Genomic DNA, 20,063 nt, shown 5'->3' with positions numbered 1-20,063 from the left:
GCAGCAGCAGCAGCTCTTAAAGAGGAATTATCATTTTCCATTTTAAAGATGGAAAACTAAGAAAGGTTAACTGACTCAGCTAAGGCCAACAGAGCAAGTCCTTGTCAAAGCTGGCATTTGGCTTGGGTCCTGTACTTAATCCATTAGATAAGGCAGCTTCTCATGCTATTGAGCCATTCCTCCTCCTGGCCAAAGGTCAGGCTGACTGCTCTGTTGCAAGCAGCTGGCTGGCAGGGAGCTTGGAACAACATTAGTGACATTAGTGTCTGCATGAGTGGCACTGCCCCCCCAGAGTCATGAACTGGCAGTCTTGTCTTCCCCCCCACAAAAAAAAAACCCAACACCCCAAACAACCCTTTTTTGGCTGTGGGGGACTTCGGTCCCTAATGGACAGGCATGGCCAGGAGTAAGGGAGAGCCATAATAGCCCATGAAATATTCAAACAGTTTTGCAGCTTTCATAACCCACATTAAACTTGGTTTGACTTTGTCAAGTGGTGGTTTGTGAGCTTGACTTTAACAAGTAGCTATGGAAATGGAAGCCCTTATGAGTGATATCTATCTATCTATCTATCTATCTGTCTATCTATCTATTTGTTTAAACTGTCCAAACCAATTTCTGGTTTGTCTCTGTGGTTGTAGTTTTGCTAATGTAGTTTGAGGAATGTAAACCATTTGTGTAAGGCTGAGTTCAGAGTGCAGTTAGTGCAGATGTGTTTTAAGTCAGGTCATGGTGTAGTCAGTGCTGGAGTTGGCTTTCCACCAGTTTATCTAACTTCATGGACTGGTCAGTGGCAGGCAGGTGTTAAGTGACCCATTGTACTTACCCTGCCACACACCTGATTGTGTTCAGGAAACTGCTGGAGACAAAAAATTGGGAAACTTTTTGTGTCTCTTGATGTATGCTGAAGTATTGGGCTGGGTTGGATGGAACATTAAAGACAATCCAGTTCCAACCCCCCTGCCATGAACAGGGACACCTCCCACCAGCCCAAGTTGCTCAAGGCCTCATCCAGCCTGGCTTTCAGCACTTCCAGGGAGGAGGTAGTCACAGCCTCCCTGGGCAACCTGTGCCAGGCTCTCCCCACCCTCACTCTCAAAAATGTCTTGCTCATCTCCAGTCTCAATTTCCCCTCTCCCAGCTCAAAGCCATTGCCCCTCATCCTATCACTATAACCATAAAAGAGATACCACCACAGGGCTCATGGAAGCATAGGAAGTTCTTCAGGGGACAGGTAGGTCCGCCATATGCTTCTTGTGTTGCATCTGCTTTGATCAACACTTGCATCAGTGGTAGATCCTTGCAGGAATTTGTGGAAGCTCTGATTATGAATCACAGAACATTAGATGTTGGAAGGGACCTCCAGAGATCATTGGGTCCAACCCCCCCCCCTGCCAAAGGAGGAAAGGATGGAGATGCTTGTTCTACATCATCTGGTGGTCTTCCTGATTTTTTATTGCCTTTCCTAAAAGGGTTTTTCAAAGATTGAAAAAGAAAAGCACAATGATTGTGGCTGTGCACAGGTGGTTCTGTTGTTTTCTAAGCCAGGGAATCACCATGCTGAGTAAAATATGGATGTTACCACATGTCTTTACTAAAGTCTCCCTTTTCACACTATGAACTGAACAATGCAGATTCCTAGAGGCAGGGGTGTGTATTAAACAGAGTTTTATAACACAAGGCCACCATAGTTTCACTTGTACAAAACATGGCTAAGCCAGAAATGTAAATTGAGGTTGTGAGAGCTTTTGATCCCAGGCTCACAGGATGTAAGGGGTGGGAAGGGACTTCAGGAGATCTTCAAGTCCAACCTCCCTGCCACAGCAGGACCATAGAATCCAGCATAGGTCACACAGGAACACATCCAGGCAGGGCTGGAAAAGCTCCAGAGAAGGAGACTCCACAACTTCTCTGGGCAGCCTGCTCCAGTGCTCTGGGAGCCTCACAGTGCAGAAGTTCCTCTTCCTGTTGAGGTGGAACCTCCTGTGCCTGAGTTTACATCCATTACCCTCTTTCTATCCCAGGGGGAGACTAAGCAGAGCCTGTCCCCTGCCTCTTGACCCCCAGCCCTCAGATATTTATAGACATCTACTAAATCCCCTCTGAGTCTTCTCTGGACTAAAAAGCCTCAGGTCTCTCAGGTCAAGAAAGAAACTCCCATTTGTGTACAAGTGGAGCTAGGAAGTGAGCACAGAAGTGCAATGATGTTGAATTAAGGTCCCTCCTTGGAAGATTTGCTGTGCTGCAAGATGAAGTTTTGCTGGGAAAACAATTTACCAAGAATCAAAAGTTTTCATGAGGCCTTAGGGACCACTCCATGACAGACCTGTTTAACTTGCTCAGAAATATGAATGGTATTGTCTTGCAGTTTGACAGCTCAAACATTCAGGTGGAGTTCATGTTTACACACCAATGAAAGATACACCTGAATTGCTCACGTGTCCTTTGGTCTCTTGTGGAGAAAAAAACCCCAAAACAATACTTTTGGCATTGAATTTGAGATGGAGCCCAACTTTTTGTCGGTTTTGGCTGCTCATTAGGTTGGGTAAGAGCTCATTTCACCTCCAAGCTGGAAGATGGGCTTCACTTGCAGATTGTGGCCTTCCAGTATCTGAAGGGGGCTACAGGAAAGCTGGGGAGGGACTTCTGAGGGTGTCAGGGAGTGATAGGACTGGGGGGAATGGAGCAAAACTGGAAATGGGTAGACTCAGATTGGATGTTAGGAAAAAGTTCTTCCCCATGAGGGTGGTGAGAGACTGGCACAGGTTGCCCAGGGAGGTGGTAGAAACCTCATCCCTGGAAGTTTTTAAGGCCAGGCTGGATGTGGCCCTGGGCAGTTTGATCTAGTGTGAGGTGTCCCTGCCTATGGCAGGGGGGTTGGGACTGGATGATCCTTGAGGTCCCTTCCAATCCTGGCAGTTCTGTGATTCCATTATTCTATATCTGAGACCAGTCCACCAGCTCTGATGTTCTTACCAGTTCACAAGGGTTCACAAGCCACCTAGCAGCGTTGATACTAGCTGGTGAGTTCCAGCTTAACAAGCCATCTGATCTACAAATATGGAAGTCCTGTGGCCTTTGAACTGTTGCAAGGGGCCTTTCCCAAGTGCAAAACACATCCACACTGTTAGGAAGTGTGGTGTTTTAGCCACTTGAGAAGAAAGAAAGCAGATGCTGAAATTGTGTGGAGGTTGAGGCCTTGATTACTTTGATTTTTCCCAATGTTTTGAGAGGCAGTTAAAAATTGTGACTATTTACACCTCTTTCCTGTTATGAAAAATTGTACTTCATGCACTTGAAGGAGCAAAGAGTTGTTCCAGTGGCCAACTTTCTCAGATCCAGGTAATGAATCTTGAGCTCCCAACTGCCTTGATTTCTTTTGTGAAGGACTTCCTTGGGGGCATGGAATTTTGAAGCAGATAGCAAACAAGTACTCTCTAGTTTCTGGTTTGCCCCTCTTAAAGCTTAGACTGTTCTGGAACGGGGCTGATTCCAGTTTCTGGGTGTACTGAATGCCCAGAGCCCCACAAGGCATCATGGAAAAGAACAGCTTGGGAGAGGATCCTCTGAATGCTCAGCAAGAGCTGAGCAATGAGCACAAAATGGACCCCAGGAGGTTCCACCTGAACAGGAGGAGAAAATTCTTTGGTGTGAAGGTGCTGGAGGCCTGGAGCAGGCTGCCCAGAGAGGTTGTGGAGTCTCCTTCTGTGGAGAGCTTCCAATCCCCCCGGTCATTCTGCTCCTGGGCAAGCTGCTGTGGGTGCCCTGCTGGAGTAGGGGAGTTGGGCTGGGTGAGCTCCAGAGGTCTCTTTAAGAATAGAATAGAATAGAATAGAATAGAATAGAATAGAATAGAATAGAATAGACCAAACCAGGTTGGAAGAGACCTTCAAGATCATTGCGTCCAACCCATCAACCAATCCAACACCACCTAAACAACTAACCCATGGCACCAAGCACCCCATCAAGTCTCCTCCTGAACACCTCCAATGATGGTGACTCCACCACCTCCCCAGGCAGCCTATTCCAATGGGCAATCACTCTCTCTGTATAGAACTTCTTCCTAACTTCCAGCCTAAACCCCCCTGGTGCAGCCTGAGACTGTGTCCTCTTGTTCTGGTGCTGGCTGCCTGGGAGAAGAGACCAACCTCCGCCTCTCTACAACCTCCCTTCAGGTAGTTGTGGAGATCAATAAGGTGATTCTGTGCTTCTCTGTAGAGTTCATCCATAGGCATGCTGTAATTCTGAGAAGCAAGGTGACAGGTGGAAGACTAACATTTTAATTAGTGTGTGTGTGTAGTGTGCCACACGAGGGACACAGTGCTGGTGGAAGTGAAATACCTGGATCCAAGTGGAGTAGCCTCAGCTCATGCTCTGGTCCTCCCATCTGTGTGAAGATTAAATATACAGCACAGCATGAACAAGGACATCTGTCAGACTAGATGTGATGTGTGGCATGATGGATAAAGTGGGAAGCTTCAAAAGATAGGTAGTTCTTTATGTTTTAATTATTATTTTTTTCAGTGGTAACTTACATTGCAAAGTAGAATTCATTCCAGGGGACCTTGTCAGGGGGTCCAGATCTGTAATGGATTAAGGGAGGCAAAAAAGAAAAAGTATGAAGGAGATCCACCAAATGAGAAGCTTCCTTTCTGTCATTCCAGGAGCCCTTAGGACTCTACAAGTAGAGTCCAAGCAGCCTGAGATGTTACAGCAAAGGAATGGATTCATGAGATTGGTTTTACTTCTCATGGAGGTCTGGTTGCAGTAGGTTAGGAAGTGTCCTTCACTGGTTTTTGCTAACTCATGGGTTCCTTCAAACAGAGATTAGTCCCACTGAGGTCTTGGGATTACTCAAAAGTCTTTAGTGTTGGTTGTGGTGGTGATCTTACCCTGGCACAGCACTCAGCAGACATCTAGGGCTGTGATCAGAAGTTTGTAGATGTCCTTTTGGATGTCACTGCTGGATGGAGGCCAACAAAAGACACAAAGAAAGGGTCAGGTTGGAAGATCCTCAATAGAGGTATTTGGTTAGAATTTCTTGACATGTGGCTGGTGATCCAGGATAGTGATGAGTTGGTCTGTAGTGAAAGACATCTATTGGTGGCAGCAGGATTTAGAATGATGTAATTAGCTTGAGCAGCACAAGCCAAGCCAAAGGTTTTTGAGTGGACTTTTGGAACTGCTGGATGGACAGCACAGACTCCTCTGGACACGTGGTTCTCCTGTATATGAATGGGAAAAGCCATTTCTCTGTCTCTTACTTGGAACTGATAGTTTGTGTTAACTGGACAGAAGTCACGCAGGATCAAAGGATGTTAGGGATTGGAAGGGACCTCAGGAGATCATAGAGTCCAACCCCCTGCCAGAGCAGGACCAGCACAGGTTCACACAGGAAACAACATCCAGGCAGGGCTGGAAAGTCTCCAGAGAAGGAGACTCCACAACCTCTCTGGGCAGCCTGCTTCAGGGCTCTAGCACCCTCACACCTGCTCAGGTGGAACCTCCTGGGTTGTACTGTTTGTTCTTTGTCCTGTCACTGGGCACCACCACAAAGAGCCTGGCACCTGCTGACACCCACGCCTCAGGAAGACACAGTCTCAAGGTGTGCCAGGGAAGTTTAGCTCCAGGTGACGGGAAAGTTCTTCACAGAGTAATTTTCCATTGGAATGTGCTGCCCAGGGAGGTGGTGGAGTCACTGCCCTGGAGGTGTTCAAAAAAAGGATTGGACGTGGCACTTGAAGCCATGGTTTAGTTAGTCCTTAGGTAATAGGTTGGACCTGATGATCCCTGTGGTCTTTTCCAAACCTTATTGATTCTGTGATTCTATTGATAGACATTGATCAGATCCCCTCTCAGCCTTTCTCTTCTCCAGACTGAACAACCCTAGTGCTCTCAGTCATTCATAGCAGAGAAGGTTCCAGTCCTCCAACCATCCTTGGAACTCTCTGTTGACTCTCTCCATCAAATCTTCCGTCTCTCTTGAATTGTGGAGCCCGGAACTGGACACAGTACTCCATGTGTGGATTACTGTAACACTGTAAGTTCCCACATTTCCTTGGTCCTTCTGGAGACCAAGGAGACCTCAGGGCAACATCTTTGAATATTTTAGTGTTCTTTGAAGGCTTCTTTGGGAATAATCCCATTACTGCACACCCTTGCAGGGTAGCAGATTGCCATGGCCTTCAGGTGAGAGTTAAGACTGCAGTTACCCTTTCTAATCCTGGGAGCTTGAATGATGACAGATGGACCTGAGTTCACCAAGTAGTTGTGCCTTGCTCTGGCTTTGTCTTTCTGGATCATGTTCACTTAGTTGGGTTTGGAACCAAATATCATTTTCAAGTACCATATGTTCAACACCTCAGCAAAAGAATGTTGCTCTCCTACAGACACCCAGCTTGCTGTATGCTGTGGGGACCTTCATGGCCTCCTCTTGTGGTAAAAGAAGTATTCCTTAGCAGAGATGTTCATAGCTGGGGAACTTGGTGCTTGGGCCTCCCCCTGCACCTTTTCATTTTGTCAAGTTTGATCTTGAAATGTTTTAAAGTTATAGCAGGGGAGAAGAGGTGAAATGTTGAGTGTGAATGGGGGAATTTTTCATTTCTTCATAGAAGGATTTGGATTGGAAGGGGCCTTAAAGAGTGGTCAGACATTGGAACACGTTACCCAGAGAGGTGGTGGAATCCCCATCCCTGGAGGTATTCAAAGGAAAGCTGCACCAGGGGAAGTTTAGGCTCATGGTGAGGAGAAAGTTCTTCACTGAGCGAGTCATTCGTCATTGGAATGTGCTGCCCAGGGAGGTGGTGGAGTCACCGTCCCTGGAGGTGGTTCAAGAGGGGATTGGATGTGGCACTTGGTGCCATGGGCTAGTCATGAGGTCTGTGGTGACAGGTTGGACTTGGTGATCTTTGAGGGCTCTTCCAACCTTGGTGATACTGTGATACTATGTAGCCATGGCACTTTGGGACATGGTTTCGTGGCCGTGGTGGTGTTGTGTTGATGGTTGGACTCAATGATTTTGAGGCCTTTTCCAACCAAACAATTCTGTGATTCTGTGATCTAATCCCAACTACTGCCATGGGTAAAGACATCTTCAACTAGACCAGGCTGCTCAGCGCTGCATCCTACACAGCCTTGAACACCTGTAGGGATGTTGCATCCACACCTTCTCTGGGCAACCTGTGCCAGTGTCTTCACCATCCTCAGTGTAAGAAAAGTGTCCTTCTTACATCTAATCTGAGTCTCCTTTTAGTTATATCACTTATTTCTGAAAGCTGTTTATCTTTGGCTTGGTCAAGGACCTCTGTGATTGAGACTAGAGATTATTTAGCTTTCAGCGGATTGGTATCCATTCAAATCCATGCAGAGAGTCACCTCCACAGATGCAGGAAACAAATGATTGTGGTGAATACTTTCTCTTGTTTGCAGAAGGAGGCCTTTGGGCACTGCCAGCGCATTTTCCTTGGTCTGTATGCAATTAGTAAGCACAATCACGCTGGCACTGTCACATGCAAATATAACTGATGATAATTTGTAAAAGGAGATAAAATAACATCATCTGTCTCACTTGCTGTGTCAGTTCTGTCTTGGTGTTCTAACTGTTAGTTTTTTGGTGGGGAGGGTGTATCTTTCAAATACTGAAATGTAAAGACCATTTAAATTATGTTTAAGTTTCCTAAATAAATATCTTTTAAGTTGCACACTGAATCACAGAATGTTAGGGGTTGGAAGGGACCACAAAAGATCTTCCAGTCCAACCCCCTCTGCCAGAGCAGGATCACCTAGAGCTGGTCACACAGGACCACATCCAGGCAGGTTTGAATATCTCCAGTGATGGAGACTCCACAACCTCTCTGGGCAGCCAAATATACTCCTAAATAAATCTCTAGTTGAGGGTGCCCCTGCTTACTGCAGCGGGGTTTGGACTGCATGACCTTTGGAGGCCCCTTCCAATGCAGACCATTCCATGATTCTATGATTCTATGAGTCTATATTTAAGCTTCCTAAATAAATACAAGTTTCCTACCTTATATTTTATCCTGCTGAAGTAGGAAAACATTGAGATGTGTGATGCATCCACTTCTGCTGGCTAATGAATTACTCATTTTTCAGCTTTAATGGGAAGAATTCAGTGGTTTGTTGCTTTCTGGAGAAAGTAACCATCAGCTCTAGCCATAATTCACAGGGTGCTTAAAACAATTATTCTTTATCATTAAAGTTAATAATATGCACATTAACCTCTGATGTAGTCTGAATCAATACTGCAGTGGGGGAAGATGTGACCCCCTCCCCCCAGACAGCTTGTCTAAATATTGATTTCATTGTCATTTGTATAAAGGTATGAAACAAATTGCATGCCTCCCTAATATCATTAATGTGGCCCCATTGAGCTGCTCTCTTTGTGGCTTCTTACAGTGCATGATGGAGGTATTGAAGACATTGTGGAATACAGTTGCTTAGATTTGATTGTGGGTGACCAATGACAACATTCAATAGCCTTCAAACACTTGGCTGTCCAAAGTCCAGAGGCAACAACAAACCTCTCCACAGTGTGCAAGCAACTCAGGTGTTGATTTCTGTCAGACAAAGTTCCCTTGGGCTCTGGCAGCAGCAATTTTATTCTGTGGTTTTCCTACCAAATGGATTTGTAGCCATACCTGTAAATTGTGCATGCAGGGGTTCTCTGTGCCAAAGGCAAGTGTTATTCTGCTCAGTTAGTGGTGGAAGTCAAAACAGGTAGGAGGGGTAGCATCTGTCTGTCTTGGCCAGCACCTTCAGAGGTTGCCGTTGCTGCCACAATTTGAAACATAAGTTAAATAATTTGCTCCACACCGCGATTTCTTCTCTCCATCGCCTTTTTATTGTGACTGTCTTCTCACCATGCCCCTTCATAGAATCATAGAATTGTCAGGGTTGGAAGGGGCCTCAAGGATCAGCCAGTTCCAACCCTCCTGCCATGGGCAGGGACATCTCACACTGCATCACATTGCTCACAGTCACCTCCAGCCTGGCCTTCAAAAACCTCCAGGGATGAGGCTTCTGCCACCTCCCTGGGCAACCTGTGCCAGTGTCTCACCACCCTCATGGGGAAGAACTTCTTCCTAACATCCAATCTGAGTCTACCCATTTAATTTTTTTTTCCATTCCCCCCAGTCCTATCACTCCCTGACACCCTAAAAAGTGCCTCTCCAGCTTTCTTGTAGCCCCCTTCAGATAGATACTGGAAGGCCACAATTTGGTCTCCTTGGAGCCTTCTACTTCTCCAGACTGAGCAGCTCCAACTCCCTCTAGTCTGTCCTCATAGCAGAGCAGCTCCAGCCCTCTGTTCATCCTCTGTCCCTTCTCTGGACACCTTCCAGCACCTCCAGATCCTTCCTGTAGTAGGGGCTGCAGAACTGGACAGAGTACTCCAGGTGGGATCTCACTGGAGCGGAGCAGGGGGACAGAATCACCTGCCTCGATCTGCTGCCTATGCTCATGTTTTCCTTACTGCCCAAGGCTGCTCCTCAGATCTTCCTCACAATGCCTTCTTACCCTTCCCAGGAAATTTCAGGGTTGCTCCAAAGACCTGGAGGTGCCATTCTTCCTATCTTTTGCTTTCTGCCTCCTCAGAGAGCTCCATTTTTTCATTTATTTTTCTGTCCTCCCACACAAGCAAACATGTTAAGTTTGGTATTTAGGTGTTTTATTTCCTTCTTCTCCTTCCCATACACAAACATTGCCCCTCCTGGGAATCTTCAGAATAAGCTCAGTAGAACTTTTGTGTCTTCTCCCCCTAAACTTCCAGTTGGTATGAGTTTTCTTGCTCTTTGCTTGGTATCAAAGCATATGTCACCTGGTACAGGCTATAAGCTGCTTATTTCACATTCAGGGTCACACAAGTCCTTTCCCTGTTTTTTTTTCCTTCTGTCTTTAGATTAAAACAAAACAACAAAAACAAACAAACAAAAACCCCTCCACAAAATGAAACACCAAAAATAACAAAACAAACCCAACCCAACCAAACCAAAACCAACCAAAACAAACCAAACCAAACCATACCAAAACAAAACAAAACAAAACAACAACCACAAAGGTAATAATAATTAAAAAAAAACAACCTCCCCATCCAGTCCAGGTTGTTACTGCTTCCATTTATCTACGTATTCCATTTTCAGAGCAGCATCTCCATGCTTTCTCCTGTGGTGGCTTTCATGCTGAGGGAAAAACCTTCTTGTAAATATATGCAAAGCTACTTCATTGTGCTTTAATGTATACAAAAACCTCCACCACCTTTGAGCCTCTGCTGTGCTGAGACTACAGCCCATCATTCCAGCTGATATCATCTCATTGTTTAATTGTACTTGCCCATTTCCACCCCCTCCCCACTTCCCCCCTCTGGTCTTTAGGTCTTTTATCTTACGACGGTCTTTAAGGCTTTCTTTTTGATTTTGGGGAGAGGATTTGTGCAGCGTGAAAGGTGTAGGGGCACAATAATCTTTGGATAAGTATCACACAGGTGATGTGTTATTACAAATAATGTGGAATAATACCTTTCCTACCTATTAAAATGCTTTAATTATGTTATCATTACAGCCAGCACCATTAAAGTAAAGTTCTCTCAGCTCTCTCAGAAGGCGTGCTCGGCACCTTTTAGGAACGTGCTGGTTTTCATCAAGAAAAGTCTATATGGTGATTTCTTTTTCTTTTCATTTTTTTCCCTTTCCTTTTTCTGTTCCTTTTTATTTTTTTCCTTCTCTTTTCTTTCTTTTCCTTTTTCTTTTCTTTTCTTTTCTTTTTTCTTTTTCCTTTTTTCTTTTTCTTTTTTTCTTTTTCTTTTTCTTTTTCTTTTTCTTTTTTCTTTTTCTTTTTCTTTTTCTTTTTCTTTTTCTTTTTCTTTTTCTTTCTTTTCTTTCTTTTTTCTTTTTTCTTTTTTCTTTTTCTTTTTCCTTTCCTTTTCTTTCTTTTCCTTTCCTTTCTTTTTTTTTTTTTTTCTTTTTCTTTCTTTTTCTTTTTCTTTTCTTTCTTTTCTTTTTCTTTTTCTTTTTCTTTTCTTTTCTTTTTCTTTTTTTTCTATTTTCTTTCTATTTTTATTTTCTTTTTCTTTTCTCTTTTTCCTCTTTTTCTTTTTTAATTTTCATTTGTATTTTTTCCTATTTTTTAAGACAAATAAAAGATGTTCTTTTAGTATTACTGATGTGAACAGCCTGTTATGATCGTCTTGAATCTAATGCAGACTTCCATAAGACTTCCCTCAATTAATTCCCAAGACAGTTACAATGCAGCTTAGAAAAAGTAGGGAAAAAAAAAAGAAATTAAAAAACCCCAAACCCTGCAATTAATTTTTATTTTACCTTGCTGATGGTTGGGTTTTTTTTCTTAGTTGGTCAATTTTGCCCTGCATTTTTCTCTCTTTTTAGGTAAAAGTGACCCCTTTTGTGTAGTTGAATTGAACAATGACAGGCTGCTGACACACACCGTCTACAAGAACCTCAATCCAGAATGGAACAAAGTCTTCACTTTGTAGGTGTTTGGATTTTGTGAGGGTTTTTTGGGGGTGCTCTGTTTTTAGGGGGAGGGAGATGTGTTTGATGAAGATATGTTTGTGAATAAAAAATACCTAGTGCTGATTTCTGAGGGGAAAGATGCCACACTGGTGTTTCTAAACGAACAGCTGAATACTTAATTTTTGAGGATAAAAGCATGAACAGAAAAAATAAAATCAAAGAGGCTCTCTTTCAAAGGTCAAAAAGCAAAGGTCAGTTTCTTGGGAACCAGGTACTGAGTAATGCAAAGCTCTCCAGACTCCTGCCAGCTTCAGGGAGAGATCCAAGGGCCAAATCCATCACACGCATTTGGCTCTGAAGTTTTGGGTGGAAGAAAGGGCCCTGTGATTATGACCTCCATTAAAATGTGGTTGTTACCCTTAATGAGCATTAGATAAGTATATAAAGGGAGGGATTTTAAATGCATTCTTACTTCTCTGTACCACAGTCGGATACTTTCCACTGTTTCCTTGCGTTTACCAGCAGCACTTCTGACAGCATCATCTTGTGTCATACCAGTACAGCCCTAAACACACAGTTTCTTGGGAAGTGATGAGATTTGTGATTTTTACCCTTCTGTTATGCTGAAGGCAGTGAAAGTCTGACAAAACAGGCAAAACCACGTCTTCCACAAGCAAAATGTTCCTGTTGTTTGTCTTGCTTGGTTTCCTTTTTCCTCTCCCTGCTTCTCTACAAGACACCAAGGAGTAGGAAAGTGATCGTCTGCAGGTTTCTCTGCTGCTGAAACAGCTAAGAGCCCGCTGCAAAACCTCTGAAACCTTTAGCTTTCTGTGCATTTATTTCACTTGCACATAACTGCAAATGCTGTATTTTGCCCTAAATCTCCAAATTCACTCTGATTTTGTTTTCTTGGGTTTGTTTTTGATTTGGGTTTGGTTTTTTCTGGTGGGTATTTGTTTGTTTGTTGTTTGGGGGTGTTTTGTTTTGGTTGGGTTTTTTTTCTCTTTTAATTTGTCATTTATACAGTTGGCATCCTAGGATTCTCTTGCTTACCCTGCAGTGAGCTTTCAGGAATGAACTCAGAACAAAAGAACAAACCCCACCACAGCTGTACTTCTCATTAGCTTACAGACACAGTTCTCATTTATATCTCTGCAAAACCATGCTAAATTCTTTCCTACTTTGTCTTTAATTGTCTACAAATAGAACCAATAACTAATCAACCTCTGCTGCTTGGCAGTGCCGTCTGCATAAGAAATTGCTTGGTTGTGCAGGGGTGGACAAAAGACTCATCAGGAATCAAATAGGACAACTCAAAAAGGCCTTCAAGGAGAGTTTTCACCTCTCCTCTATGTGTATTTTATTCATCCTCAGATTTGCTAATTAATTTTTTGGCCAGCAATGCAGTTACCTGAAGGTCTGCATTTTGCCATGCTGCTTTGCTTGGAATTCCTGTCCCCTGGATCAGCCATTTGGTCAAAGATGAGTTATATCAAACAGTTGTGGAGTGGTTTTTGTTGTTGTTGTTTTGTTTTGTTTTGTTTTCTTTTTCTTTTTTCTTTCTCTGAATAAGGAATGTGATTTTCCCCCCCCCCCCCCCACTGGACAGCTTACAATGCAACAGTGACATTTTGTTGGTGTGTGGCTGTGCAGTGTTTAATAGCTCACAAGCAAAAACCACCAAACCCAACAACAAAACATCCCCCCCCCCCCCAAAAAAAAAGCAATAGTAACTGAAAAATGCCTCATTTTGCTTGCTCCCTGATTTGTTGTAAGGGCTGTTGTCTGCTTATAATTAAACAAGAAATTTGGAATTAAGGACCTTGCCCTCAGTGCAAGGACCTGCAGCTGTAGCTCCTGATTATTTTTGTTTACCGACACCCTGGTTTCACAGTATCTGCAGTAAGAACAGCAGCATTAAAGGGATGGTCTTTAAAGGCTCTCAGTCCTGCTGCTGGCAGCTGTAAATCCCCCAGCACTGCTCTGCTCCTTGCAGTTCAACCCCCAGATAGGAGATTTAAAGCAACATCCTCAGGAAGAACTTCTGCTTGGGGAAAGCCTGGCAGAGAGCTCGCAATCACCACGGCCCTCAGAGAGCCTCTTGGTGGCAGGGAGGGATGGCTCAGCTACCCAGGTGCTGTTCCCTGCCAGAGCTGGGTATCTGGTAGAGCTGACCTTCCATGCTTTTGTCCTTGGTGACCTCTTCTGTCTTCTGTGTGTGCCTTTGTAGCAATATTAAAGACATCCACTCGGTGCTTGAGGTGACAGTTTATGATGAAGACCGCGATCGGAGTGCTGACTTTCTAGGCAAAGTTGCTATACCGTTGCTGTCTGTAAGTTTTATTCACCTGACACATGGCTCTGAATTCTTCCCGCTGAAGAGGGGAAGGGGGGGAGATAAGGGGGGGTGGGGGGGGGGGGGGGAAAGAAAAAAAGGGGGAAAGGAAAGGAAGGAAAAAAAAAAAAAAAGATTTGCAGCTCTGTGTCTGTCATTTCTCAACCAAGGTCTGTAATAAGAACACTAAAATTTTAACATACTCAATTCACGGCCATGTTGAATCCCATGATAGTTAATTTTTCCTGACAGACTCAGTCCTGGTAATGAACAGGTACTTGTCAGACTTGCCACAGTTGTTTTGGGTTCTCTGTCAGTTTCAGCAGCTGGGGGTCAGGGGTCACCGGGGGGGTGTATTCAGCGGAGACCGCGAGACAGACGGCTGTCATGTCCTTTTCCTGCAGATTCAAAATGGTGAACAGAAAGCCTACGTCTTGAAAAACAAGCAGCTGACAGGGCCAACAAAGGGGGTCATCTATCTTGAAATAGATGTGATTTTTAATGCTGTAAGTCTTAACTTTGGGCGCTTTTTTTGGCTTTTCTCCCCTTTTTGGCTTTTTTTTTGTTGTACCACTAAAGAGTTCGGTTTTCGTGAAAGCTTTTGTCCCTGATTTGTAGAGAATTTCTGTCATTCCTCGTTTTTCACTAAACCTTGATGTGTACTGCAGAATACTCCTCTTCTGCCACTGCCTGGCACACCCACTCTTTTTTGTTGCTGCTGCTGCTGCTGCTGCTGCTCTTGCTGCTAATGTAGGGAGCAGCAACTCAACGCCTCGGTGTACGTCTGCATGTCGCAGGGCTCTGGCAGCCATGGCTCTGAAACTTGGTGGTTCTCCTCTTCTTTTTTTTTTTTTTTTTTTCCCTTCTTTCTTTTTTTCTTCTGCCAGCTGAAGCATTGGTTGTGGATAAGGAGTGAGCTAGCCTGAGATACTGACACTCCTCTTTAATGCACAGGTGAAAGCCAGCATCCGAACCCTCATGCCCAAAGAACAGAAGTACATTGAAGAGGAAAACAGGCTGTCCAAACAGGTAAAAGAGTAAGGAAACACTAATCCTTTCCCCCCCAAAAAGCCTTCCTTATCAAGTGTGCACATCCAAATATCTGGTATCATGCTGCTGAGGGGGGAAAGAATAACATTTTCATTACCTGTTTACAAAAGAATATGATAGGTCAGGGGAAGGGGGAAAGAAAAAAACCCACAAAAAACAAGGGGGCAGAAATAAAATCCATGGGTTTATTGTGTCCCCTCTATAAATTGCAGCTTAATTTCCATGAAATAGGTGAATAAGAACACAGTTGAAACCAGCAGGTTCCACACATATCAGATTATAGCACAGGTGCATGTAAACTAAGTCTTGCATAAATTTTTTGGGTTTTTTTTGCTGTTAACCTTGACCCAACCTCTCCCCCCCCCCCCCCAAGAGCTCCATTTGCTGCAGGGGGTGGGGCAGAAGCCTCTCAGCATTCCTTTGGCCGTGTTTTTAATGAGTTAGTTGAGTGAGGGCTGCATCAAAGAAAGCAGACTGGAACTCTGTTGGAAATGTCCTGTCCCTTGTTCAGTTTAGGGGTTTGGTTTGGTTTGATTTGGTTTTTCATCCTGGATATTTGTGCTCCCTCACAGTTTTAAACACTTTGCTAAAAATAATAATAATTTAAAATAATTAAAAAATCTGTAATTAAACACAGATTCCATCTCTCAGCCCCCTTGAAACTGCTTTGGGCTCAGTTGTTCGTGTTCCACAAATGATATATTTCCCGTGGAGGGTGATGGGGAACAACGTCTTTGTCGTTTCTGCAGTGCAAAAGGCAAAGGTCTTCAAGCTGCTGTTTTATTTTGCTGAAAGCATAATTTAAACTATCTGCTGGATGAATTTGTTCTTATCAGTTATAAGACTTTTTTCAGTTAAAAGAAAAAAAAGGGTTTTCAAGTGGCAAAAATATTTCTTCCTTGGCTATTCCAGTAAAGAAGCAGCAAGGCCCTTGTGTTCCAGATTCATTCTTCTCCCCACTTTGTGATTTTTTTCTTTCAGATGGCAGGAGGAGCAAACTTTAAATAGCTTAAACAACTTCTTTTTTTCCTTCTTTTTAACAACTTTTCTGAAGATTTCTTTTTTCAACAACTTTTTTCTTACAACAATTTTGTGGGTTCTTGGTGCTTTTTTAAATCAGGATACCCCACCATAAGACCACTTAGGACATGGTGGCAGGGGGAGGGAAAGAAAATCTTCATGAGTGATATAGTTGTATTTTAAAACATCCATGTTTTCCATGAGCTAATGCCTTACCTACTTGGTGTATTCTGAGGTATTCAATACACAAATTAAATTATTCACAGGTTTTTTCACTTTTTTTGGTCAAGTGTATCACCATTTGAGAAGGTTCAGTGGGCCTCTTGAATAAAAACCCAGTTCTGTTGTCTCTATATGGATTGGAATATATGAATATGCATTCTATAAGTGGTTAAAAGTAGTACATAAAAAGATATATTCTATAAATAATTCTATAAGTAGTTAAAAACATGGGTTAAAATACATCACAGCAGACAGGTTTTGTGATAAGTGAAGGAAAAACCAGATGTGAGGGTTGCAGGTGATCTGAATTAGATCAGGGCAGGGAATTTACATGGTCCTGCACCATCTTTTTATTACGAGAGGCCAACATTTAAGCACTTGAGAATGAGGAAAACTCAGAAATTGCAGCAGCTACATCACTGATGATGAAATTGTGCCAGTGGAACAATTTCACAGATGGTTCACACCCCTTTGCCAAGCACTTAGAATTAAATTCAACAAATGTCAGCTGAGACACCACAGACAAATCCTCTCCCAAGCCCTCTCCCAGACTTTGAACCATCTCGGTTTGTGAAGGAGCGAGAGAGCAGAGCTTAACTTGTCCCCTTCTCAGTCTTCACTGAAATTCAGAAGGACAACATTACAAGATTTTATTATTATTATTTATTTTTGTTTTGGGGGTGTGTGTGGTGAAACATTTTAACTCTTTCACCTCTTTAAACAGCTACTGTTAAGAAACTTCATCCGGATGAAGCGCTGTGTCATGGTGCTCATCAACGCCGCGTACTACATCAGCAGCTGCTTCGACTGGGATTCCCCCCCAAGAAGTCTTGCTGCTTTCTTGGTATGATTTTCTTTATCCTTATTGTTAATCACCCCTTGGTGCAGCTCTAGACACCTTGAGTGGTGAGAGGAGCTCTGTGGTGGGTTTGAAATTAACCCCCCCACCCTGTAACAAATTGGAGAACTAAGCCACTCCTCCCCCCAGCCAGAATAAATCACCAAGTTGGTTTGGAAACAGAACGAAGCTGTATTGACAAAGCAAGCAAAATCTAGATGTAGAAAAATGCAACAAGTATGTACAAAATGTATTTACAAGCCAGAAATAAACCCTACAAACACAAGGATTCTCTTGCACAAAATCATCCCCCCTCTGGGTGGTCCAGGGGAGATCGTTCACAACCTCCTCCCCTCCCTACCTCCTTCCTGGTACCTCACACAGTAGTCAAAGCAGACATGATCCAGGCAAAGCCACAGAAGACAGAGAAAGAAGTTGCAAGAAGCAGGAACAGAAGGAGAAGAGAAAGAACTCTCTGTGCAACCAAGTATTATCTATTCAAGGAACAAATAGAATAATAAATACCTATCTGTTGTTATTGTTCTGTTTCCAAGGGTAACTAATTTACCTCTTTTTAAATTATTTGTATTGGTACTCAAAATCTTTGCAGTTAGGGACTAGGCTAAAGTTGCACCTTCAAACTGTAACAAGCTCTCATTAATTTTTATTGAAGCCTTTCCATTGAAGATAGGGTAAATCACGTTTATTTGCCTTGTGTTTTTTTTGTCTTTTAAGGACTAATTAGGTGTAAAATGTCACACAAACAAGGCAGAAAGTGGTTGGGGTTTTTGGTTGTAATTGTACAAATAAGATGAACGAGTGATAAAATACACTCAGTGACCTGTAGCTCTGCCTTGGAGCTTCTCACCCTTTACTTTGGCTACATTTTCTTTGCCCTCTTTCCCCCTTGTGTTTTTCACATGTGCTCTGCAACTCCAAATGTTTCGTATGTATATGAAATGTATATACCATGAACATAAAAGTTATTTATCATGAGTATAAAATTTATGTGTCATGAACAAGTACAAAATCAACATATCATGAGCATGAAAAAATATATATATCATCATGAGTATTAAATTAATATATCATGAATATAAAGTTTATATGTCATGAAGGAGCATAAAATTAATGTACCATGAGTATAAAATTTATATATCATGAGTGTAAAATCAATGTTATTTTAGTCCTCCACTTACCAATATATGTTACCCTTTGTGCCTCTCTTAGAACTACAAAGGCCTGGTCCCAAAGAGTGGCTTCCTTGCTGAAATTTATTGTTCTTGGTAAATAAATAACTAAATAAATTGTAAACCCCCCCAACAGCAACAGCAGCAAAAAAAAAAAGACACAAACCAAAACAAGCAAAACAAAAACAACAACAGCAAAAAAACCCCACAAAAACCACACAAAATAAAACCAAACAAAAAGAAGCAAGCAAAAAACAGAGGAAATAACACAAAAAACAACCAAACAAAAAAGTCCCTCAGAACAAAAACCCCCCAGAAAAACCACAAGCAAAAAAGAAACCAAAACCCATAACCCCCAAACACCATTAATGCAAACAAGCCATTACCTTTTACACATCAAACTCTGGCTATAGAATAGAATAGAATAGAATAGAATAGACCAGACCAGACCAGACCAGACCAGGTTGGAAGAGACTTCAGTCAATTAATTTTTTAGTGATTTAAATTAAACTGCTGGGGTTTTGGGTTTTGATTGATTGTTTTCCATGAACAATTAACCTCATTAATATTTACCTTTATTTCCTGTTAAACATTGGAAGTTCCAGGCATAGCTGTGGATTGTGTTGTGTTTCCCAGATGAGTTATATTTTTATTTTCAAAATCTGATGAGCTGCTAACAAGACCTGGGTCTCTGTTTGGTTCTTGCCTGAGGGAGTCCATCCCACCAGGATTAAAAATGTATGCATGGACACACTTTCTGGGACATCTATATTTAGTAAGTTGGCTGAAATGCTTACATTTTGAGCTTATCCACCGTGAATATGAACAGGGAAAGGTTTTAGCCTTCTCTGCCCTGCTGAGGACACTTCTGGAACATTGTGTCCACTTCTAGGGCCCTCAGTTCATGAAGGACCCTAGGGAACTGCTTGAGAGAGTCTACCACAGAGCCACAAAAATGATGAAGGCAGTGGAATATCTTCCTTATGAGGAGAGCCTGAGGGAGCTGAGGGCTCTGCAGCTTGGAGAGGAGGAGCCTGAGGGGTGACCTCATTGCTGTTGATAAAGATGTGCAGGGTGAGTGCCCAGAGGCTGGAGCCAGGCTGTGCTGGGTGATGCCCAATCTACATATGCTGGCTAATTTAGAAGGGTGATGTTATTATTTTAGTTTAAAAGTACCAAAACTGTCAAAATTTCATAGGAAAATGGGTTTTTCTACAGGAAGACCCAAATGTTCGTGTTGCTGGTACTGCCCTAGACAATAAATACTCTTCTGTGCAAGTCTGATGCGAATACAAATGTGAAACACCCATCAGTGAAAGACAGAAAATGGAAAGATACCCTCTTCCTGTGGTGAGAGACTGGCACAGGTTGCCCAGAGGGGTGGTAGAAGCCTCATCCCTGGAGGTTTTTAAGGCCAGGCTGCATGTGGCTGTGAGCAGCCTGCTCTAGTGTGAGGTGTCCCTGCCTGTGGCAGGGGGCTTGGGACTGGATGATCCTTGAGGTCCCTTCCAACCCTGACAATTCTTTGAGATGAATGAAATAATTTCTTCTTGATGTGCACTGTTGAGGCCATGGAAGAAGTTGTGTTGATGTGAAATTGTAATTGTTTCAGACCATAGGTTTCCTGGTTTTATTTTTATATGTATTCATATATTTTTTCTTGAATCTATCTCTCAAAAGCCTGCTTTTCTTAGTGTCCTTTTAGTATTTGCTTTGCTGTGTGGTGGTGCTGCTGGTTGGTCATGGGCATTTTTCTTCTGTGTCAGTGCTCTGACTTCACAGATGTGTCCTAGCTCAGCATCCAAAGTACATCACATGCAGCCTGATGCCATTCTGTCCAAATCATCTCTCCACTGGGCAAAACATTGATAGGAATTTTTTAGCCAGGTAAAATCAACATGAACTTCTATCATGATTGTAAC

General features: G+C 42.9%; 1 protein-coding gene across 1 annotated transcript in view; it reads left to right on the top strand.

Annotated features, from left to right (window-relative positions):
• MCTP1 (multiple C2 and transmembrane domain containing 1) overlaps positions 1-20,063 on the top strand; it is a 292,174-nt gene that overhangs the window by 127,199 nt on the left and 144,912 nt on the right. Inside the window, exons 11-15 of the mRNA XM_054178118.1 lie at positions 11,400-11,502; positions 13,717-13,819; positions 14,226-14,327; positions 14,776-14,850; positions 16,838-16,957. Of these exons, the coding sequence (XP_054034093.1) occupies positions 11,400-11,502; positions 13,717-13,819; positions 14,226-14,327; positions 14,776-14,850; positions 16,838-16,957 (503 nt within the window). The remainder of the gene's footprint in view (positions 1-11,399; positions 11,503-13,716; positions 13,820-14,225; positions 14,328-14,775; positions 14,851-16,837; positions 16,958-20,063) is intronic.

The sequence above is a fragment of the Dryobates pubescens genome, chromosome Z (genome assembly GCF_014839835.1).
Source record: "Dryobates pubescens isolate bDryPub1 chromosome Z, bDryPub1.pri, whole genome shotgun sequence".
NCBI lineage: Eukaryota > Metazoa > Chordata > Aves > Piciformes > Picidae > Dryobates > Dryobates pubescens.
The sequence above is the reverse complement of the archived record's forward strand: the minus strand, read 5'-3'. Positions and strand labels throughout refer to the sequence as shown.